We start from the raw sequence: 23,213 nt of genomic DNA on the forward strand, positions 1-23,213 counted from the left end.
GCAACTCTTCTTTCAGATCAGGTAGCAGAGGGTCGGCTTGGTCCCTTTACTGTGGTGTTGGACCACACGAGTGGTTTTGAGGGACTCCTGCTCGTTGATGATGACTTACTTGGGGTGAGTGTGATGCTGGGTGCAGCAGAAAATGGTCTTGTGGGACTAATAGCACTTGGGGCTTCTTCGTTTGTTCTTCATAACAGATCCCTGTCACTGGCTTTGTAGAGTATTGTAAATGGAGTCTACCCAGAAAGCTGCAGGATCCTGGAGGAAATGAGCTCTCCTGGGAAAAGGTCTAACAGTACCCCTAAATCTCAGCAAGCTCTGAGTGGAGCTGTGAGGAAGTGAAAGGATTACCCTGGCCTAGGGGCTCGCTGAAGAGCTTGGCTAAGCAGAGGAAAGGCCAGCAGCCAGCTTTCCTGTCCCTCCCTCCAGCAGACTGCCTCTTCCTTCCTGCCGGTCTTCTCTAATGATGGCAAGAGGCTAAAGCTGAGGCTTTCCTTTCTCCTTTGCTTACACTAGCTCCCCGCTTGTTCTTTAGCTGATGTTTCTCATGCAGAAAATCAGCTGAAAGAATCCACTGATCCTTTCCTACTTCAGTAATTTCTGCACTGCTTTCACCCCTTCCTGAGCACACACATCCCATGCTCCTGTGCTCATTCCCTCTGTAATCTGTGTACCCTTTTTTACCTGTAGCAGAAGAGGCTGCCCTGGTCTCCCTTTTCCCGTTAACTACCTGCCGTAACTTACCTTGGCTGTACCTAGAATTTACCTTCATATAGGATCAGACTGTCTTGCCTGTGAATTCCTTGTTGCTACCTTTGTATCTTCATGGTCTGTCCTGAGACTGAGAGAGTCAGGAGTTAATAGGGTTCAGTTCCTGGGCAGCATGTTACCTGCCAGTCCTGGGCTTTAGTCTGGACACCCTGAATCTCTAGTTTTGTTGTGACTTGTCCAGGATTCAAATTCTTTCCTATATAATAGTCACTTTTGTATACTTGTCACAATTCACTGGGAACCTGTCTGTCACCATGTTGTCCTCGTACTGCTGCTGAGCTGCATGCTTCACTGGGGTTTATCAAGTACAGATGAGCTGTGGGAAGGACCTGGATGGTTCCTCAGGGCCTGTTGGCATCAAGTAGAGCTTCTGGGATGGGGAAGATGTCCTGTCTCTTCCCTACACTGTACTTGTGAATAGCTCTCCATCTGGCTTTGGTTTTGAGGGCTAGGATGGAGAGAATGGGTAGGGCTGAGCAAACCTACCTTTTTGCCTGACTTTAAAATGTCTTCTGTTTGTTGGTCCAGGTGATTGGCCACAGTAACTTTGGGTCCATCAGGGCCACAACATGCGTGTATAAAGGTAAGGAGTTAAACCAGCAACGCTTTGAGAAAAGACCCCGGGAAGAGTGTACGGAGAGTTACACAACTAGAGAGCTCAATAAATTTTGAATATGTTCCAGATCTTGAGCACCCTCTTCCTCAGTTCATCCACTGGCTTCTCCAGGAAGTCAGAAGGATGGAGGATTGTGTGATGCCGAAGAGGTGGGAGGGGAATGCTGGGGATATCCTGAAGTTCCTTTGTGTGTCCCATTTATTTCTGTGGGAGCAGTGTCAGGTTTGGCTTCTCTAACAATGAGCCAGGTGGCAGGGATTTCCCATGTGGCATTTCTTTTGCTTTCAGGGAAATGGATTTACGAGGTGCTCATCTCCTCCCAGGGACTCATGCAGATCGGCTGGTGTACTCTCAACTGCAGATTTAATCAGGAGGTAGTGTAACTGCTGCACATGGCACAGGGCTGCTCTTTGTTCCTCCAGTGCTTTTTAGGTCAGTGTGGAGTATCACATCGGCGCTGTGCTCATGCCCTGCTGGCATTTTGTGCCCAGCACACACTAGAGATACCAGGTCTGCTGTTTTAAAAATCTTCATAGACTTTCTGGTCTGTGTTCACAGGATGGTGCACAGTGTGAAAGCCTTGCGCACTGTGTGTGTTGCTGTGCTTTTGCAGTGCATAGCCACTGCTAAGTGTTGACTTTCAGCTGGCATCGTCTGTGGAGAGTGTGTAGGTCTGCAGTACTGGCAGCCTGTCTCTCAGGATACCCCTCAGCAGCTAGTGCTATGGGGATTTTTGGCCCAGGAGAGGCAGGGCCAGGCCAGCTTTTCTCAGGTACCGGGTGGGATGTTTGGTGCTGGGAAGGGATGTCAGCTGCAGTTTCACTAACTTGCCACTCTGCAACGTGTGAGAGAGGAGGTGATGGCCATCTGGGGGGGCTGCTTTGCCAGAAGTTGGAAGTGTAGGATGCCAGTATTCTTCCAACTTGAAAATTAGTAGGGAGGGTTGTATTTCTCTGAACCAAAGATCACAGGCTGCTGGATTCACTCCTAGAGTGAGGGCTTTTCCCAGGCAGAGCATGTGTGCTGTTAGCTGCTCTCCCTGTCTGCTGGTCTCCCCCTTAAAGCCGCTCTTGCAGTGAGAGGGATCCTCTATGCTTGGTCTGGTCTGAGTCTCATCTTTCTTCCTTGGTGCAGGAAGGAGTTGGAGATACACCAGATTCATATGCTTATGATGGAAACAGGGTGCGCAAGTGGAACGTGACTACTACCAACTATGGCAAAGTGAGTAGCTGTCCTCCCAGGAACAGAATGTAGAGTAAGGAGAAGAAAGCAGGTGGCTCCTTTTGCCTACTGGATTCTGTTGGGCCTTGTGAAATGCCCTCAGGCTGTCCTCACTGCTTCAGTATGCTCTCGGGGAGGCAGTGTGCCAGCAATTGTTTGTACTTTAGGGGTGCTGGACATGCTATCAGGGTGCTTTGTTTGGCAGCCCCAGCAGACTGATTCCCAGCACAGTGCTGCTGTTGGTCTCTGGAAGGCCCTGATTCTCTGTAGCTATGTTTGATCCTGTGCATGTTCCTAGTGCTGGAGGAAAAAAGATCCCAATCAGTGGCTTATGTGCAGCTTCCAGAAGTGTCTTAAAATGCTATGTGAGCTGCTGTGAGAAGGAACTCTCTTCTTCAAACCTGAATCACAAGGGATTGGTTGGGGTACAATTTTTCTTCTGATGCGAGACCACCCTGGATATGTGTTTAACCTTTTTTCTCCCTTTATTGCAGTCTTGGGCAGCAGGAGACATCGTCAGCTGTCTGATAGACCTTGATGAGGGCACCATTGCTTTCTGCCTGTAAGCATCTTTGTCCAGTTCCCTGCTTTGTTGATGTCTGTGTGTAACATAAAGGTTTCCTCACTGCTGAGCCAGTTGCCGAGTTGTATTTCTGCCCTCTCTCCTTTAAGTTCCTTGGTAGTTCTAGCCTTTGCTTTTCTGCTTTGGGTTCAGAAACCATCTAAATGGGCTGTTGATTCTCCTAAGTTCAGGTGAGCTCTGGCTGATAGCTTTTGTGGTCACTGTAGACCTTGCCTGTCCTAGATTCAGAAGGAGCTGTGGAAAGGCTGATATATCTCCAGCCTCCAACTCCTGTGCACAATGAGCAGAGGCCAGCCTGAATAAGAATTGTTCCCTGGCCCTAAACTACAGCCTGCAGCAAGTCATCTGGAATTAAAAACTGTTAGATGCTTCATGTCATCTTTTAGAGAAGAGTAGACTGAGAGCATTATCCTTCCACCAGCATCAAATGGATGAGGCCAAAAATGTCACCTGCCTTTCAAATGTCCTGCTGGTTAGTTATCTCATAAGCATTTGGGTTGCTCTTGAAGCTGAGTGGGCTCTGCATGTTGTGCAGACTCCAGTGCCTTCCTGTGTTGTCGTATGATAACAGGAATGCTGCTGTGCTTCCCCATTCAGCAAAGCTGCGATGTTTGCATGTGTGCCAGGTTAAGAATGACAGGAGGCATAACTGACTGATGTGTGCGTGTTGGCAAGTTACTGGGAGGGGAATGCAGCTACCTGGATTGCCCAGTTGACCTCAAAACCCTCCTCCTGTGACTAAACTCTTGTGGGTTTTTCTTCTTTCAGGAACGGCATATCTCTGGGAACCGCTTTCGATAACATCACAAGAGGTGCTGGAATGGCTTACTTCCCTGCCATCAGCCTCTCATTCAAAGAGTCTGTCGCTTTTAACTTCGGAAGCCGTCCACTCCGATATCCTTTAGATGTTGGGAGAGGAGGTCTGAAGGGAGAAGAGCCTGTCCTGAGACCATCTTTGGAGGCTGTGGAATATACATACCTGACTGTGGTTCACCTTCTTCTGTTGGCATTTGTGCATAGAGCAAGGTCAAGGCGAGAAGAACCAGATTGCCCCTCAGCTGGAGCAGAACTGCAGGGCACACAAACATCAGTGCTGGTCCCTGAAATGAGATTTGCTTTCAGCTTTGAATCAGCAGCTACTGCTGCAGCTGGGGGCTGTCTGTTCTCAGGCACTCAAATCCTGCAAAGATCTCACTCTCCAGTTTTGGAAACCTTAATGCTGCTGTGCTGCTGAGCCTCTAGGCCACTGGTCTCTCCCAGCCATGTGGGACCTCTGACATGGCATTAGCGTAGCCTGCTGCCTTCCTGTGCAAATGCTGAAACCTGCAGCTCCAGTCAGAGCAGTCCCAGGTATGCCTCTTGATAGCTGTAGTGGAGGCTCCTGTCAGTCTTTCTGATGAGAGCAGAAGCGTGGTGTGAAATACTTGCTGCTTGCAGTATTGAGAAAGTGGGAATAAGAGCTTGTGGCTTATCATCCATTTAGAAGGCTCTGTGGTTTGAACTGTGACTGAGGCATGCGTGGGTGTAAAGTAAAATAAGAGACTCGGTCTTTTCCTTGCACAAACAAAAGTCCTGAGAGGATCATATTACATTTTACCTTAACACTTGCCTACATATCCAGTGGAAGGTTACCGCCCCTTGCAAGATCCTCCTGTTGCAGACCTAGTGAAGGCTCACAAGCTGTTAGGCTACTTGAAGAATGTGATCCATATTGGCATAGATGTGACGGTAGGCTAATGTCACCGGGTGGATCTGTGGGGCACCATGCTGGGAAATGTGGTTCTGCACTTCTCAGCACATGCTGGCAACTCAGATGTTTCCATATGCCTGAGAGTCTAAATGCCTGCATGCTTTGCACGGGGCATGCATGTCCCTGGAGCTCTTCGGCTTGCAAAATGGGATTCCTGATAGTTCCAGAATTTAATTTAAATCATACTGGGCTTTGTTGTTCTCAGTCCTATGAAGTTTCATACCCAGTATGCAAGAGATTATGTTTGTAAGGGTCAGAACTGATGGATTTGATTTTGCAGCCTTGAAAGAAGCTTGTTCATATCCTAAACTTTTAACTGATGTCCTGGTGCAGTGATGTGGTGAAATTCTGGTGGGTCTGCCTTGAGAACTGTTTTGGCTGTGGCTGTGTTTGCTAGAAAACATTTTTTTCTGCTAGAGCAAGAGATGACCTGTTTGTGCCAAAAGCATAGGGAATGCCATCTGCTATGGTCTTGCTTTGGATGGAGGCCTGCTTTACTAGTTGACCTCCTCCGTAGGGATTCCCATTTACAAATTACCACATACACCTGAACCCTTTTGGAAAAACGTGGTCAGGGTGCATGCATCTGGCTGATAGTAACTGACATCTGGACTGCACTACAGCTCTCCACAGGCATGGGCCTGGCTGCTCTTCATCCTGAATTCCCATGTTCAAGGTTTTTACTGCAGGCAGGCGTGGGACAGCAAACAGTGACTGCTCCGGGCCGCCAGTTCGCTCAGTTGTTGGTGCATGGGTGGATTGGATGGCATCCAAGCTGTATGTTTTTCTGGGTTTATCATTGCAGGAGGGGAAGCTGGTGGAGAAGGACACATCCATGTGGCAGCTGCAGGGAGAACCCACAGTGTTGATTACATTAGCCCACATTTTCAATTATTTCTCCCCTCTTATGGTGAGTTTTGACTTCCTGTTGCAGGCTTCTGTAGGTTGTTATTGTGCTTGCAAGGGAGGTAAACCTCAGCTTTCACAGGGAAGTGACTGTGCCTTAGAGGACTGTTGACCTGGCTCTCTGTCTGCAGTGCAAGGTGTACCTGGTGGAAGATGTGCTCATGACCTTCCTGTTGAGCATCCTTGAGCGAGGAGGGGCAGTGGAGGCCCATCCCCTTATTCAGCAGCTGCTGGATCTCATGTGGCTTCTTATGGAGGTGAGTTGCTAAGGTGCTAGTTCCTCGCCAGGGGTCACAGGGAGATCCCGGGAGTGCTGAGGACAGGAGCCTTCCCTAGAAAATGCTGGTAGTGTTCAGCTTCTTCCCCTTCCTGGTGACAAGATCTTTTTTTTGTGATAGACCACCGTCTCACCTAGTTCATCTGTCTGCTGTTTCGCACCCAGGGAATGAGGGTTGAATGCAGCGTAATTGATAATGGTGACACTGACAATGAGCTAACAAGGCATTTCTAAGCTTCTACTGCTAAAGGAACTGCTGATGTTGAATATCTGCCTGCTTTGGGAACATCAGACTTATCAATAAGAAGCGACTTGCTCTCTTGGATGTTGTTAATGCTGATGTGACTGTGGAGATCTTAAACGCCACCATGTGCCCCAAGAGATCAATCAGAGTGTGGAGGACTGGGGTGGAAATGGGCACTGCACTCTCACCACTTCCAGAACCACAGGGAAAAACCTCCTCCAGCTTCCCATGCCCCTTCCTGTCCAAGGTGAATGAGGTCACTCCTTCCTGGGACACTTGTTTGAGGCAGCCATTGCTAGCCTCTGGGAAGCTGCTGCTGCTGGAGTAGTTACATAGAGCCAGTCATTGCCAGGGATCTGCTTGGAGACAGCATGACTGTTATTTGGGGTGGCAAATAACAGATACAGGCCCTGGCCCAGTCTGCTGTCATGAAAAGTTTAATTGAAAAATGTCATGACCCCCTCAGGTCCATCATCTTCGAAGTGAAGCTGAGGACCCTGGTAGGGCTGCTGTGTTTGTGGAAGAGATGGCTCTCATCCTGCCAGCTGGCTATGAGTCCAACTCAGAGAGAGCTCTTCCGTTGTCACATTTATACAAGAGTAACTTTCTTTTTCGGGGTTGGTTCTGCCAACACTATATTAGGTGGGTTCAGGGGATGGGAGGAAGAGTGACTCAGCCCGACTAAATAGGACCTGGGACTTCGGCTTTTTGTAGATGACTTCTGGGTTGGTTTTACTAGTGCAAAAAGTTGTTTCCTTGTAACAAAGTGATGACACCAACTTCTGCTTGGACTCTCTCCTGTGGAGTTAGATGGACAAACACAGGGTTCAGAGCACCTGCTTTTTCAGTTCAGAAGTGAATGCTTCCTTCCAAGGTCACACCTTGGGAACTACAGCTGTTCCCAGCTCCATGCTCTTCATGTGTTTCTTATTTCCTTAGGAATATGAAGTGCACGAGTGTCTCAAGCAGCTACTGATGTCCCTGCTGCGGGCTTATAGGTTCTCCCCCATCATCCCAGACTTGGGATTACAAGTGAGTTGCAATTCTGAATCCCCAGGAATCGGTGACTAGCCATTTTCTGTTATGTCCCCTTGTCCAATGGCACATAATGTTTTGATTTTTGCAATTGTTTGATCCAGAGGTGGCAGTTCTGTGACACTGTACCTCTCGGGGACTTGTATCCCTTTCTGTAGATGGAGTCACTTTTGCTTCTCCTGTTTCCCTAGATTCACTACCTCCGGCTCACCATTGCAGTCTTGAAGCATGAGAAATCTAGGAAATACCTACTCAGCAATGTTCTGTATCCTTTGTGCCTCCTCTAGTCTCAGTTCTCCCTGCCCTCAATAATGCAGCCAAGGAGACTTCAAGGATCTGCAGATCCTCGGAAGCAGAAGCCATCCTATCTTTGAGAAGTCCTTTCTCATTTCTCAGGTCTCCTTTGTCTGCCTGATGCCACTCTCTACAAAGTCCTACTTTAAGGAGGGGGAGCAGTGTCATATAGTTCTCATCCTGGTAACACAGAGGACTTCATTTCTACCTGGCTGACCTCCCTAACATCCTTAGAGCAAAACCATTTTCAGAGCAGTCCAGCTGCTATGCTAGCATTTGGGCAGCTGATCTGATAACTGTGTGGGGCTTCTCCTAGGAGAAGGGGCATCTTGCAGACCTTTGAGTGATTTGGAAAGGGGTCTCTCACTACGGCTCTGGAAGCATGCCTTGTACCTTCTCCCATAGCTTCTGTGCTTGCTTTAACTTGGCTGCAGCTTCGATGTGCTCCGTTCTGTTGTGTTCTTCTACATTAAGAGCCCACTGCGTGTGGAGGAGGCTGGTCTGCAGGAGCTCATTCCCACCACGTGGTGGCCAAACCGCTTCACCAAAGAGGTGAGTAAGGGCACATTAACTGAGGAGACGGAATAAGTTTTGTGGCTGGCTGTTTCCATCATTTTCTGGCTGAGGAAATTGGATGGCTCGTTTTCCAGCTGCGTTAGCACTGATGGATCCTGCAGAGTTGTGAGAGAGCTGTAGCCTCCATTTTCCTGTCACCTTTATTGTCCTCTTAGAGGGGACGCTTGGGGTGTGTTGCTCAGGACAGGGAAGGGGGACAGTTTTCTGTGGCAACAGATTTGGAAGGGAGTCTCCCAGAGTCTAAGGAATTACAGGTTGACTTGGGTGTTCTCAAAAGATCTCCTGCCCTTACCTGTTGCCAGGCCAGGGAAGGCCTGTTTATGTGTGCTGCCAGCTACAGTCACACACTGGCACATTGTTTCAGGGAGTTTCTGCTCTCCATTTAGCAAGACATTTTTCCCATGCAGTGATCTACTAATCTGTGTCTGTCCCCCAACCAGGGCAAGGAGAGTAAGGAGGTGAAGGAGGAGAGTGCTGAGGAGAGACTGAGGCGGCGGGCATATGAAAGAGGCTGCCAGCGGCTCAAGAAACGCATTGAAGGTCTGTGAGGAAGGAGGGAAATTGCCAAGATCCCCCATACCTTGTGCAGCCAGGGAGACCAACTCTTGAGCTGTTTCCAAATCCCCTTCACAGCCCGAAGTCCAGCTGTCTTCCTTCCAGGACAGGCTGTGCTGCAGAGGTGGGGACCAGCCATGCTGTTACCTGTTGCGGGGGTTACAAGTGCTGGGACCCCACTGCACAGACCCGCAGCATCCCATCATGGGGCATGAGCAAATCAAAATTCCCCTTTAGAGGCATTGTTTATCAGCTGTGGATTAATTTATTGCTAGGTGGCGGAGGAGAAAATTCTCAGTGATGGGAATGGCTTTCTGCTGACGCTGGTTCTTCCTGGGCCCCCTCTGCTGAGGAGGTAGCCTTTCTCCTGGGGACAGGGTACTACAATTGGGGTTAATATGGGTATTTGCTCTCCAGTGCTTGTTTTCTGATGGCAGACGTGTGTCCCCATTTTAGTGGTGGAAGGTCTCCAGGTTCAGATTCTGAAGCTGCTGCTGAATAACAAGGACAGAGGAGGAGTAAGTGCTCTGTGGATCTTTTGATGAAGTATCTCCACATCATGGGAGTTGTAAGGCATAGATTTACCATCTACCTGCTTTTCCTCCTGCCAGGGGGAAGCCTCCAGATACATCTTCCTAAACAAATTCCGCAAGTTTCTTCAGGAAAACGCTAGCAACAGAGGGGTAAGTCAGAGGGCCAGCCTTCCTGCAAGCCTCACCCTGAGAGCCCTCTGGCATCTTCAGGCTGGGAACTCTCCCCTTCTGGCTGCGCTGCTTCCAGCAGTTGATCAGCTGAGGTCTAGATACAGCAGGGAGTGGGAAGGAGGAAGAAGACCTGAGGCTAGAAACCAGGCAGCTTATCCAAGTCCTATGCGGTGATCTATAGGAAAGTGCTCCTTGGGAACAGCCTTAGGTGGGAACTGAATGTCCTCCTAAAACCTCGGGGAGCATGGCTGTGGGGAGCTCTGCCACAGCTGGCTTGCTGGCTTTGGCATCCTTTTCACTGCCTGGGTGAGGACTGTTCTGGCCCTGGATCAGGCTGTTGGCCTGCAGCTTGGGGAGGTAGGCATCCACTGCTGCAGGAGGCCCTTTCTTCACCTGCATCTCTGTGTTTGTGATCAGTCCCATCTATCATGGTGGAGCGTGTGTATCCTTCCTCCTCTGTCAGATCAGCTTGTTTCAGTGCTCAGGACTTTCTAGAGGTGGAAGCTGCTGCCTGCTGCCAGGGCTGGGCTCTCTACCAGTGCTGGAAGCTAGAGTTGCTCACAAGGCTGAAGTTTCTACCTGCCCAATGTGGCTGCTGGGGCTAAGTGCACTTTCACACCTGCCCTGATGGCTGAACTCTCATTCTTGCCCTAGAACTTGACTGTGTTGTGCCCACCGGAGTACATGGTGTGCTTCCTGCACCGGCTTATCGCTGCCTTGCGTTTCTTCTGGGATGGCCACAAGGCGAAAACCCCTGCCACGCTGAGCAGTGAAGGTAAGGCCTGGAGGAAAAGCTTTGAAGGCATTTCTGTGATGAGGACATGGGTCTGCCTCTTGGCAGTGCTCTCCAGGATGCTGGAAATTTTGTGTTTCTTGTGGATGCTTGAGCCTTCTGCCATCCTGTGTCTGTAGTTCCCAGTCACCCTGGGAAATTCCTGTGTGCAGACCTATTCCAGTTAACATCCAGACCAGAGACCCGCAGAGGGGCAGCTGTACTGCCTGCTAGTTCCCCCTGTCCGCTCTGGAGCAGAGAGCAGAGTATTGATTATGGGTCTGTCGAAGGGCAGCTCAGTGGTCCCATAGTCAAAGTTTAGGGGGAAATACTTGCTTCTGTGGTTCCCAGACTGTGGGATTAAGGGGAAACCAAGTCAGTGCCAGTTGCTTTCCCACTGTCAAATCCCATCTTGCCTGTCCTGCCATGATCTGCTTGGCATTCCCTTACTTGAGGCTGACCCTTTCTCCAGACTCAGTAAGTGCCTTACCATCCCTATGGGACTAAGTGAAAGAGCTGGAGTAGCCAGGTGGAGAGCTACTAAGTTTTCCCGTGGTCCAGTTTCCTTCAGTGACTGTGGCTGGAAGGGAGGAAGTACTTGGAGGCTTGTCCATGGCCATTGGTTGCTCCTGTTTCTCCATGGATCTAACGCTTCCTTGTGGCAATCAACTCTGCCCTAACGGTTTGTGCTTTTATGACAACAAAAGTTGTAACTAAATGTTAGTCTAGGCTGAGCCCTGGAGTCTGTCTTAGGAGGGCTTACATGTCTGCTTGGATCCTGTGCATGGGACTCGTAGAAAAAACAAACCTCCTTCTCTGCTTCAGAGGCCTATGTCCCTCCTCAACTCTTCTATAATGGGAAGGTGGATTATTTTGACCTTCAGCGACTTGGAGGTCTCCTGTCTCATCTTAAGAAAACTCTGAAAGGTAAGTGCTCTTATTTCCAATACCTGCATCCAGGTCCTGGCTGGAGTTCAGCCAAGAGACATCCCAGGGAGAGAGCCATGGGGTAATGAATTGTGATTAAATTCGAGGAGAAGAGACTTGAATTTTAATGAAATGCAAGTTATGCTGAAGAAGACACCATCCCTCTTGGGTGGAGCATCCTTTAAGTTAACAGTTTACTGTTTATATCCTTGAATTCGGTGTGTGGCTGGTGGAGGGAAGGAGGTGGTGTGGGAATACCACACCCAAGAGCTGGGAGCTGTTAAAGCACTGGCTGTCAGCCTGCATCTGCTGGGTGTGAAGGATGTCCAGGATTTACTTGCTGTACCACTTCAGGCAAGCAGTAGCCACCCTGTGTATGTACTGCAGCTGTGTGTTTGTATGCACCATGCTACTCTGGCAATAGGCTTTCAAAACCTCCCTTTTGGAGGAGTTAGAAACCCCTTGCCTTCCTGTTGGGCTTCATTTGTCTCTGGTTTCTGGCTAATCTGACACTTGCCTTTGGCTCAGATCTTTCTTCTCCTTCCCAAGTGCATCTGCAAGATTAGGACCATTTTCCCTGTCTCAGATTAATCCCTGGCTGTTCGAAATTAGATTACTTAAGAATGATGTAATTTCTTCTGGTCTCTTACCAAGGTCTTCCTGGCCAGCTTTAAAGACAGGGCTATGGACTAGAGGACATGTTCAGGCATTGTACAGCATAGCTGTCAGTGCAGCCTTCTTCTGGGCTGAAAATGGTTTCTGGTCTGAGTCTCAGTCCTAGTGCCTTGGGGACATATCATAGGACGGAATTGAAGAACTGGATACTTAACAAATGGTCTCAGGCCCTGATTTTCCTTCCCTGCACTGGTTTGGCCTTGGTGGTTGTCTCCTGGTTCCTCAGTTATTCTATTTATTGCTGGTAGGACCAGGAACAGAAATGGATCCTGGGTGAGCAGCACCCATCAGGTCTCTGCTGCTTTAGCAAGGGCAGGCCTATCCTATGTAAGGAAGCTGGAGGGAAGATGAGCTTGTTCTGATGCACCAGCCAGCTTTGCTGGCTGCTTCTTTACTGCCAAGAAGCAGGAGAGAGGATGAGTCTAGGGCTGCCTTATGAGATGCAAAGGGTGACTCCTGTATTCACAGCTGCTTCGGTGTTCTCTGTGCAGATGACCTGGCTGCAAAAGCCAATGTCCTGATCGACCCTGCGGAGCTGCAAGCAGTGACTATGGACGATCTTGATGAAGATGAGGAATCCGCAACATCAGCAGCACAGGTGAGCCATGTACTGTTATTTTCCTGCGGGGGCCCTGATGCCAGGGCAGCAAGCTCAGCCTCTGGCTAGAAAAACTTTGCTTTAGAGGAAGGCAGTGTCTGGGCCAGGATTGTAACCATTCCATGGACAACCAGATAAAACAGCTGCGCTTGCATGAGTGTCACTAGAGATCAGCAAGATCCTAGATGCACCAAGTTTGAGCAGCAAAATTTCCTTTACTCTGCTCTCTCACTACCCACTGATCTGATTATGCCCCCTCCCCTCCATGGCAGCTCTTGTGCTTGCATTTGAAAGAGTGCAAGGCAATTGCAGACAGAGCAGCTTCTTGCTGTGCAGATCTGCTGCTTGTACCTGGCATGTGCCCTTAGAGGAAGGAATATCCATTTGCTAACCTGGCACTGCTGGCCCAGCTCACCTTCCAGTGGCCACTGTGCATCTATACCAACATCCTTGCAGGGACAAGGGTGGAAGAGTGGGCAGCTAAACAGCTAGAACTGTTTCTCTCTTAATTTCTTTTCAGTCTCAGCGTCCCTCTGCTGCCCTGGCCATTGGTGGAGCTCTTGCCAGACCTGGCTGGCTCAGCTCCCCAACCCTGGGCCGTGCCAACCGCTTCCTCAGCACAGCAGCTGTCAGTCTGATGAACCCGCGGCGGCCTCTTGGCACCCTGGAGAAGATCAAAGTGCGCACACTAAGTGTGGAGCAGCGGACAGAGGAGGACAGTGAGTACTTCCGCTGCATGCTGGCATGGCCAAGGTGGTTCCTGAGAGAATGGCATCTTCCATCTCCCAGTACTTTCAAGAGGAATCCGATCTCTTTACTGCCAGTATTGCTCTTTCCCATTCCCAGGGCATGCTGCCACCCACAAGTCCACAGTTAACCACTTTTCTATCCTGAACATGACACTGGTGATGCTGTCACTCTCTCTGTCTAAGGAGATGCTGCCTTGGTTCCTGCAAGTGCAGTGAGACTTTGCAGGGAGGTAGTTCAGAGGCAGCTGCGGCCCCACTTCCTCTGAACGCAGACCAGCCAGAGGATGATGTGTGCAGTAGCAGCACCATTGCTGTTGGGTTGGGCCAGGCAGGCTTCTGAAGCATGTACAAGGCTTGAAGAAGCAGGACTTGCATGGTCTGGCTCTGAACAGTTCTGGCAGGTCAGCCTGATGCAGGCAGTGAGATGGGAATGGTGTGTGAGTGTATTTAGTGAATCACTGGGAAGGAGCACTGTGTAACAGAGGCACAGCAGGGCTTTGGCTTCAGAGAGGTGCAGGCAGAAGCTGAGGTGCCAAAATGCCTTGCTGAGAACTTCTCTCCTGTCTTGGGGATGCATTGCAGTTGAAGGCAGCCATGGAAATGAGGGTCTCTTACTGGGCAGACCCCCAGAGGAGCCAGACCAGCCCATCACAGAGAACTCCCTCCTGGAAGTCCTAGATGGGATAGTGATGATGTACAACCTCAGCGTCCACCAGCAGCTTGGGAAGGTAAGTGGCACATGCTGTGCAGGAGTCTGTTCCCTCAATGTCCATGCTTCTACACCGACCCTCTGTTTTCTGCTTATTTAGTGACTGTGTGCCCTTTCCTTCTCCCCACCCCTGTGAGGGATCTTGTTGCAAGCTTGTATGACTAGGGAAAAAAATACCCTCATTTATTGTTGGAATCTACTATTTTTCAGATGGTTGGTGTGTCAGATGATGTGAATGAATATGCCATGGCACTGAAAGACACAGAGGAAAAAATCAGCCGCTGCCCGAAGAGGGTAAGTGTCTCTGGACTCCAGCTTCCTTCTCTTGTACAGCTTCAGGTTCTGACAAAAAGGGTGAAGCACAGAGAGTGGGTGATTTCTAGCCTTGGAGCAGCCAGTGTTTTGGATGGGGTAGTAACCCATGCCTGGAGCTGTCAGCTGCATTTCATACCATGCCAACCCATTGTACCACTGCCTCAAGGAACAGAGGGACTGAAGCGACTGCTTCAGCTTCTCCCAGACAAGTCGTGGCAGCTTCCAAACCTCCATGTGCTGCAGATACCTTGGAGCCGGTCTCCTGGGGTGGGGACTTTCCAGTGCTGGACTGGGGACACATTTGTCCTATTAGACTTAGTCTCCAGCAGCTGGATCTGATGATGCATTAAAAAAGTATCTGACAGTAGTTGACTCTAAAGCTGCTGCCCACACTGGACCAGCATCCACATCAGGCCCTGTGGGCTGCAGCTGAGACTGATAAGTGCTCTTCATAGCACTGATGACCACTCCCTCCTCAGAAAGGCTGCTGACCCCTTTCCTTCCTGCCAATACTCCCTAGCTAGCCCCAAGGTGGTATCTGCTTTTGAATTGTTTGTCCAGTTCTGAAAGAAGATGCTATAAATGGCAGTGACGTCTGCTCTCACATCTCTGCACTCTTTTCAGAGGAGAGACATCCATGAGGAGCTGCTGAAGAGCCAAAAGGTCTTCTCTGAGAAACTCAATCACCTAAGCCGACGCCTTGCTTGGATAAATGTCACCATTTATTCAAAGGTGGGCAGGAGCATAATGTGAGCAGCTCAGAGGAGATCGAGAAGTGTACCTCTGTATCGGTGCTGCTTGGCTCACATGTCACAAGTGTCATTCTCCCTGATGCTGGATCAATGCCAATGATCTCTGAGGCTTGTTTTTCCCTTCTTGTGCATCAGAGATGCCTTCCTAGGCCTGGACCCCCTCCTGTCCCAGGCTTGGTCCTGTAAGGTTTGTTAGGACACAGCCCAGCCTGTTCTGAGCTGTGTGTGGTGCCGTAGGCTTTCCCTTGGGGCATCAGGCCTCTGCAGCACAGACAGAAGGGTGCAGGTCAGAGGGAGGTTCTGTTTTCAGGATGTGTCTAGAGGGTAGAAGCTACTGTGAACCATTTTCCTGAGCTGTCCTGCATTTCACAGGGGGGGCTCAGTTGTGCTGCGCTTCCTGAAATCTGCAGGATCCAAGCCTAGTGGGTTTTGTTGAGGTGTTCTCCCCTTTGTTACTTGGTTCCCACATAGACAGACTGCATTCTGCATTTAGTAATAATGCAGTGACTGTTTGCACAGGTTGTCCCTTTTTCCCTGCATGCACCGTTTTCCAGGATAAAGTCTCTGGTCTCTTTTCTCATGAGCAGTTTTGCTGTTACGCTCCAATGATCTCCTGTCTTCCCTTACCCGTTGCCTTGCCCCATCTCTGTTTGTAGCTTTTCTGTGCTGGGGAAGAAGATGTTTCCCTGAACATGTGGTGGCAGCAGGGTCTCTGCGTGTATCCCAGGATGTAAACAGGGAGGAGCAGAGTGGTATTCTGTGAACATGTCTGGCAGAGCTGCAGTGGCTGATCCTGACTCATGAGCTCTTTGCTCGTCCCTTGCTTCACTCCCAGAGCAGGACTGCAAGGCGCAGTGCTGTGCTGCAGGAGCTCTCCATCTGCATTAGCATAGCCCATGCTTGCCAGAAAATAGACCTTTATTCCCAGACTGCTCTTGGAAGGCTGAAGGGCATTACCTATGTCCATTGCAGGTATCGCTGCAGTGGCCCTAGTGGAAACACTAAATGTGTCTCTAGATGATCTATTGTCATATTAAACACAGGTGCCTGCCTCCCATCAGGAGTGTGGGGTCACCTTTCTGGATGAACCAGCAGCACCTGGGAGTGAAGGTTACAGCCTTCCCTGCTTGTGCTCCTGTCCTCACTAACTGGCTCAGGCTGTGAAATGCACCCCAAGAACTGAGCGAGCTTGGTCTGAGCAGAACGTGGCTACATGGAGGAGCTTGTCTGTACTTACTGCCTGTACCTTCAGGGCTCCATCTCACAGCCATCACAGGTCCCTGCTGTTTCCCAATGGAGCCATCCACCCAGCGGGTTCCTCCATCGCTGGGACTTGCGTGCACTGGAGGGGACACATCTGTGTGAGTGTTGCAGGCACTGCTGATGCTGATGGAGAGAAAGAAACTGGTTCTGTCTGGAGGTGAAGTCCTGCTCTGCACTGGGGTGTCAGAGCACAGGAAAGGCTGCTCCATCCTCAGGGGAATTAGTCACTAGTTTATTCTGAGCTGAAGGACTGAAGGTTAGATGAAAGGGAGTGCTACAGCTTAAAAACACTCTTAGTTTTAAAGCAGATAATCCTGCCTTCAAAACATTCCCGTGGGCAGACCATTTCAGCTTATTTTCTTACAACGCTGTGTTTATCCATCACACTGTGGGTAATCACATCTTTGTTTCCTCTTGGTGTAGACTTTCTTCTAGCTTGGCAATACCTGAAATGATGTTTTGAGGTTATCAAGGCTCATTACCTTAGTGTTTTCTGCACAATTGGTTTTTATCCTGAAAGCAACAGTTCAGCTGAGGTGTGTGTCACTGTTGAGATAAAGATGTCTTTTAGTCAATTTAGTTGATTTGCACTGGTTCAGTCTAATTTAAAGAGGAAACCCATGTAAATCTCCCAAAGGTGCTAGCAACATACTTTAGAAAAGCCACTAAGCAAATGAAATTATCTGCACATCTGATTTTAATTTTTTGTTGTTGTTAGGAGTGTACCCCTCCTCCATATGCAAATAGCTATTGCTTGTGATATTTCTTGGCATTGCAGGACATGAAATAATATTTTGTCTTATTATGGCTTTGTTGGTGCTGATTTTTATAGCTTAATGTTATGTAGAGGCTCTAAATTTCCTGGTTTTAATTTAGAACCCCCTGAGTTTTGCTTAGAGATGCAAGAGGCCAATGTTCCTCAGGACAGTAAATCCGGTTGAATGGCTGGCACAGAATCTGAAAGTCTTTGGCTGCCTATTGCAAAGATCCGAGTTGGTATGAGCTTTCAGCCTGTTCCCATCTAATTCCTACAAAGGACCAGCTTTCTTTCCAGCAAATTTATGCTGTGTTTGCTGCTGCCTGCCTTCCTTCAGCCAGTGTCCTTGGAGTAAAAACTACCATGCCTTTTTTATGATCAGGCCTGTGTGATCAGATATGCCCTACCAAGGAGTAGTTCTTGGAGGGTTTCAAGGCTCAGTGAGACAAAGCCACAGTTTATCTGATGTCACGATAATGGTTGCCCTCAGAGTTTGAAGGTGGTGTAGACGTCTCTGATCATTCCTTCCACCTGATGCTTCTGTGGCTCTGTGAGAAGACTGAATGGCACTGATGTGGTTAATGAACTTAGAGCAGCGGTCTGAGGAACATCTCAGACACTGAGATGCTTCTGAGGTCTAGGTGTGGTGCTGATTGTTGTGTTTCTCCGAAGAGAAGCTGGACAAAACCAAATGGGGATTGTTGTGTTCTCTCTGGCCAGGAGAAGATGCAGGATGTATATTGGCTGCTGCGAGTGTGCATCCGCACCATCGAGCATGGTGACAGGACGGGCTCACTTTTTGCTTTCATGCCAGAGTTCTACCTCAGTGTGGCTATGAACAGCTACAGCGCACTCAAGAACTACTTCAGCCCTGTAAACAGCATGGAGGAACTTCCAGGTAAAGGGATTCTGGCCTGATAAAGTATAAAGCAAGCCACATCCTTATGGTGAAGCAGTGGTAGCTGGGCATCATCCCTTCTGTGTCCTTTCCTGGTTGTGATGTGCTGCACCAGTATATTGTCTGTGTGCTGTGGAGCAGGCACTGAGTGCTCTTCCTTGAGTACGTACTCACCCACTGGTGAGCCATGGCTGTGGCTGCGCTCAGGCAGGGAGCCCATGCCTTGCCTGAAGCTGTCACAGTGTTGGCTGTAGTGAAAATCACCGGCAGCTGTGGATTTTGTTTCCAAGAAGGTACCAGGAATGGGCTGGGATGCTGGAAGATGTGATTGCCCCAGCAACGTGTGCCCCTGTGTGTTGGTTTCTGAGTGGAAGATGTGTCATGAGTGCAGGAATAACTGGAACTGCTTTTCAAATCCCCCTGGGATTTGGATTTGTTCCTCTGGAGATGACCAGCCACTTGATGCCAAGAGTCTGTGTTTAGGTGGATTCCCTCTGTGCACGTTCTGTGCTTTTCCTGGCTAAGTGATCCCACTGAGCTCTAAGCAAATTGTTCTGTGCTTTCCAAAGCCCAGGAAGGTAAGAAGAGTTTCTGTTCCCGCTAACAAGACATAGCTAAAGCGTTCACATCCATTAAGTGGGGGCTGTGCCTGCTGTTCAGGGAGCAGCAGAACTGAGCGGTAGCAGATTTCTTCAGGCTGGACATGGCTTTTGTGCATAGATCTAGGGTGTTATTTGTGTGGCTCAGCCTCTTCTGCACTAGGCATCTCTCCCTTGCTGTCTGACTCAGTTGCGTGGTTTTATCTTTCTCTGAGTAACTGTTTCAGAACAGAATCTACAGACTGAGGTAAGAGGCTCTGTTGGAGATTAATATGTTTTCCCAGCTGTCTGTTTTGACAGCTAGATGCACAACAAAGCTGCAGCTAGCTGTGGCAGGAATGAGTTCCGTGGCCTGTGCCATGTCCAGAATGCTGGGACCACAGGGCTGCCCATCAAGCCATTGGTGTGACCCCTGCTCCCTCTTCTTTGCAGGCTATGAAGAGACCCTGATGCGCCTCGCTGCCATCCTGGCCAAGCATTTTGCTGACTCAAGGATTGTGGGCACGGGTAAAGCTGCATCCCTCTGCTTTGGGGTGATAATGTTGCAGGTCTGGCCCATCCCGCTGCCAGTGGCTCACTAGATTTCTGTTGGGATCTATGTGCTGAATCTGTTGAGTGCTTTATGCCTCCACATACAAAGAGAGGCTGGGCACTGCCCTTGTATGGTGTGTCCTGCTTATTTCTTATTCCAGGGTAGTTACATGACCTAGGGTACCCTTCTGAGAGCAGGACTCATGTCCCAGCTACTTGCATGTCCAGTTTGGGGTTATTCCTTAGCTGCCTGAGCATAAGCATGCTTTTCACATTAGCTGGGACAGTGTGCCTCTCCAAGTGAGGGTCAGTTCCTCCCAGCCCCTGGTGTTTAGGTGCTCCCTGGTACACTACGTGTCCTTGGGTGCCTGGCCTAGTCCCTTCTCATTCCTCCTCAGACATCCGGGACTCCCTGATGCAGGCGTTGGCCAGCTACGTCTGCTACCCCCACTCGCTGCGTGCTGTAGAGAGGATCCCAGAAGAGCAGTAAGTGCTGCCCTGCCAGTTCCCCAGGAGCTGGGGCAGGGCTGGGGTGGTGGCAAGGCCGGGTGGGAGAGCAGGTGGGCTGCCGAGCACTGCTGAGGGTCCAGGAGCGCAGCAGGGTGCTGGAGTTGTTTTGGGAGCCTTCTATCACCCTTATACCAGTGGCTTTGCTCTGCCGCAACTCCATGGGTGCTACTCTGTGTCCTGTTTAACCCCCTGTCCCCAAACCCTTTGGGATGACTTATGTCCTTGTCTGGCAGGCGGATCTCCATGATGAAGAACCTCCTGGCTCCCTATGAGCAGCGACCCTGGGCACAGACCAACTGGATCCTCGTCAGACTGTGGCGGGTGAGCATCCTGCATCCCTGCCCCTCTCAGTGTCTGGGGCTGGTTAGACACTGAGTATTTCACTTTCCAGTAGCAGCAAAACCCAACTGTTTTCCAGCCTCTTCAGATCTTCGCTTATCTCTTTTATCAGGGCTGTGGCTTCGGGTACAGGTACACACGGCTCCCACACCTGCTGAAAACCAAGCCTGAGGACGCCAGCCTCCCCAGCCTGCAGAGTGAGTGGAGCAGGGGACGGGTGCTTGGGATTATGGTGGGTGTTGAGGGAGGACCAGCCTCTTCCCTAGCAGCCTTCCCTACTACGGGCCAGGCCAGCTAGTAAGATGGCTGCTGAAGCAGGGGGATCCTGGCCAAACATCTAGACCTGATCTTTGCAGTCAGCATTTCCTTTCCTGGACATCCCCAGGCGCTCTGCACTGGCTGGTAATTCTTCTGCTTGCCGGGTGGTGAGTTAGATCCGTCAAGAGGAGGGGTTCTGCCCTTCAAGGGAGAGGAGAGAGGCCCAGGCCTGCATCCTTACCAGAGCTTTACCCCACAGTGTAAGCCTCGGAGAAGGCTTTCTGATGTCCACAGTGAGAAGCTGCTGTGGGGAAGAGTTGGTGAGTGTGCCAAGCAGTAGGTGCCCTGTGAGAGGGAGTGGGTGCCCACGGAGGCAGGGCACTGGAAAAGTTTGCAAGCAGCAAGTGTTTTAACGAGGCATCTCGCTTGGAGCCTGGCAGAGCCTGTCCTGCCTTTGGCACTGCGGTTTGGTTCTCAGCGCTGTCACCAAATGGAACAGTTCCTCGGCTCTGGTCCGGCTGAGAAAGATGTGGGGAGAAAAAGGTACCTTTCTTGAGCTGAAGAACATGTCCCCAGCTTCACCCTTGCAGGGTCTGGGCCTGTCTGGGTACATTTCTGACCCCGCTCTGCTGGGGAAAAGGCTTTGTGCCAGACCTAGCGCCTGGAGAGCTGTGCGGGGGTGGGTGGCGGTGGGTGCTGCAGCCTGACAGGGGCAGGTGGCATGTGGAGGTGTGCACTGAGCCCCGTCCGGTGAGGAGAGCTGCCTGTCTGTGTTTTAACAGCACCCTTGTTCTCTTTCTCTCTCCTGCCCGTGGGTGCCCAGGAGATCTCTCTGTTGCTAGTTTCCAGAGTAAGTTTGTTGTGTGACTCTCTCTTGTCTGGTGAAATAGCTTTAGAGAGCTCCCTCCTTCCCCTCTTCTGTCTAGAGAGACCCTTCTTTGGGGGACAGAGGGCTTCACACAGTGATCGTTTTTCTTGGTTACGTCCCTGGGAGATGCCAGGCAGGCTGGTGCCCCCATGGCAGGCTCTGTGGCTGCACCATGGACGAGCTCTTGTGCCTCTTTTATCAGGGTTACCTCTGGGGGCAGAGCCCTGCCACAGGCTGTGCCAGCCTTGGGTTCCTCTGGTCCTTGGAGGACGATGGGGAAGCCCTGGTACACAGGCAGGAGGGACCTCATGACTATCCCCTCTCCCTCCTACTGCACAAGCAAGCCCCTGAGTGGCTGCCACCAGTCCCGTGGGGCAGTGACCCAGCTCCCCGTATCTCGGGGAGCTCTAGGGCAGGAGCAGAGTTCCTCAGCTTTCAAGGCCTCTCTCCGTCCATCTCTGGGTGGCTCCACACAGTCTGAGCCTGGAGTGGGCTGGGCTGGCTACTGGGGCCTTGCTCCTGGGATTGATATTTTAAGGCACAACCAAATCAATAATGAATGCTGATTTATTTGAAGAGTGACAGGGGACTCAGAGGTGTCCTTGCGATACTGCCAAGGGAAGGAGGAGGAGATGACCCCCTTGCCTTCCCACCCATCAGTCTTCACCTTGTTTGCAATTTGAGCATTGGCAGGGACAATGGGACAAACTGCTAAGCTGAAAGAAATCCCTGTTTTTCTGGGTCTGCTTCTGCAGGCCAGTCTGAAGGGAGTTTGGGCAAATGCATCTTCTCTGGTGTTCCAGCTTTGTCCTGCTTTGGGGATGCTTCCTTGGAGGACTCCGTGCAGGCGGGGAAGCTGTGCTGGCGCTGCCTCACCATGTCCATGAAACATGCAGAGCACAGACCACCTACGCTGCCTTTTGCCCTTGCTCGCCGACGGTGAGCAGTGAGATGGCTGCCTGGCTTAGCCCGGGGAGGGGCAGAGGCTCAGGAAGGCTGTGTGTGCTCCTGCTTGCTCCCTCAGTTGTTCCTTAGCCCACTGACACCAAACAGCTCCTGTGCAGGCAGGGCTCTGCCTCCAGCTTGGCTCCTGACAGCAGACAGGGACTGTGTTCAGAGGCAGGGGCAGTTCTGTTTGGCAGCTGCTGTAGAAACTTGTTTTGCTTTCATCATGGCTTGTAGGCAAGGCTGGGTGCTGTTACGGCACGCACACGGTGAGCAGCAGCCCTGGCCCTGTGCCAGGCCCAGCCTGTCTTGCTTTTACCAAGCTGTAGGGTGGCTTCAGGTTGCAGCATAGGGCTCCTCTGCCCCAGGCTTTCTGCCCACACATCCATCAGCGGTGGAGGGTAGGTGGATGGCACCATGAGATCATCTAGCTGAGCTGTTTTGCAACGTGGGCCAGAGAATTCACCCACGTCCCAAGTCCAGCAAATTGCCCAAGCTAAAGAGGTCTTTCAGGAAGAAGTCCTTCTCAAACTGACACCAGAAGCATCAGCTGGTGGTAGTTGAGTTGTCCGAGTCCTTCTGATCATGGCTCCTCACCCTCAGAAATAAATCCATCACTTTTTCCTGATGGGAATGTGTGTAGCCTCATCTCCTGCCTTTCGATGCTGCTGCTCTGCCTTTCTCTGCTGGGTTAAGCTCTGTACGTGACAACATTTTATTCTTCAAAAGTACTTATGTACCAGGGTAAACTCACTTCTTGGTCCCTTTTAATGGTGAAAAAAAAGCGCAGCCTCTGTACCTTGTTGAGGAAGAGGTTTTGCTTTTCGGAGCCACCCCGATGTTCACCCTTCCCATGTTTTTAACAGCCCCAGAGGTGCCAGTGTCATGCTAGCTGGAACACCTCCCTGATCTGCCAGTCACGGAGCCAAAACTTGCATTAGCCTGTTTGCCAGTGCCTTGCTTTGGAGGCATGCAATGAGTGCCAGGTGCGTGCTGGGGCATCCTGATGCCTTGCACTTGACCTTACTGATATCTCAGCCCCTGATTGACACTTGCTTTCCTTCTGCCTCACCCTGCAATGTTCTGTTTGATCCTCTCTAAATACTTTGAAAGGTGCAGTTTGCCAGTGATGTGGATCGCTGCATCCCCAGATTACCTCTTTCACTGCTGTTTCGTCAGTCCAACAGCCACAGCAACTGCGTGGGGGCTGTTTCAC

General features: G+C 50.5%; 1 protein-coding gene across 1 annotated transcript in view; it reads left to right on the forward strand.

Moving 5' to 3' along the window:
* Positions 1–23,213, forward strand: part of RNF123 (ring finger protein 123) — a 51,697-nt gene that overhangs the window by 7,127 nt on the left and 21,357 nt on the right. Inside the window, exons 4-30 of the mRNA XM_056336316.1 lie at positions 17–114; positions 1,300–1,354; positions 1,676–1,761; positions 2,522–2,608; positions 3,103–3,170; positions 3,960–4,085; positions 4,805–4,919; positions 5,747–5,851; positions 5,979–6,104; positions 7,308–7,400; positions 7,595–7,668; positions 8,132–8,249; positions 8,714–8,813; positions 9,285–9,346; positions 9,440–9,511; positions 10,187–10,307; positions 11,130–11,231; positions 12,398–12,504; positions 13,025–13,223; positions 13,836–13,981; positions 14,173–14,256; positions 14,902–15,009; positions 17,770–17,947; positions 18,979–19,053; positions 19,476–19,563; positions 19,821–19,908; positions 20,039–20,123. Of these exons, the coding sequence (XP_056192291.1) occupies positions 17–114; positions 1,300–1,354; positions 1,676–1,761; positions 2,522–2,608; positions 3,103–3,170; positions 3,960–4,085; positions 4,805–4,919; positions 5,747–5,851; positions 5,979–6,104; positions 7,308–7,400; positions 7,595–7,668; positions 8,132–8,249; positions 8,714–8,813; positions 9,285–9,346; positions 9,440–9,511; positions 10,187–10,307; positions 11,130–11,231; positions 12,398–12,504; positions 13,025–13,223; positions 13,836–13,981; positions 14,173–14,256; positions 14,902–15,009; positions 17,770–17,947; positions 18,979–19,053; positions 19,476–19,563; positions 19,821–19,908; positions 20,039–20,123 (2,766 nt within the window). The remainder of the gene's footprint in view (positions 1–16; positions 115–1,299; positions 1,355–1,675; positions 1,762–2,521; positions 2,609–3,102; positions 3,171–3,959; positions 4,086–4,804; positions 4,920–5,746; positions 5,852–5,978; positions 6,105–7,307; positions 7,401–7,594; positions 7,669–8,131; positions 8,250–8,713; positions 8,814–9,284; positions 9,347–9,439; positions 9,512–10,186; positions 10,308–11,129; positions 11,232–12,397; positions 12,505–13,024; positions 13,224–13,835; positions 13,982–14,172; positions 14,257–14,901; positions 15,010–17,769; positions 17,948–18,978; positions 19,054–19,475; positions 19,564–19,820; positions 19,909–20,038; positions 20,124–23,213) is intronic.

Source organism: Falco biarmicus, chromosome 4 (genome assembly GCF_023638135.1).
Source record: "Falco biarmicus isolate bFalBia1 chromosome 4, bFalBia1.pri, whole genome shotgun sequence".
NCBI lineage: Eukaryota > Metazoa > Chordata > Aves > Falconiformes > Falconidae > Falco > Falco biarmicus.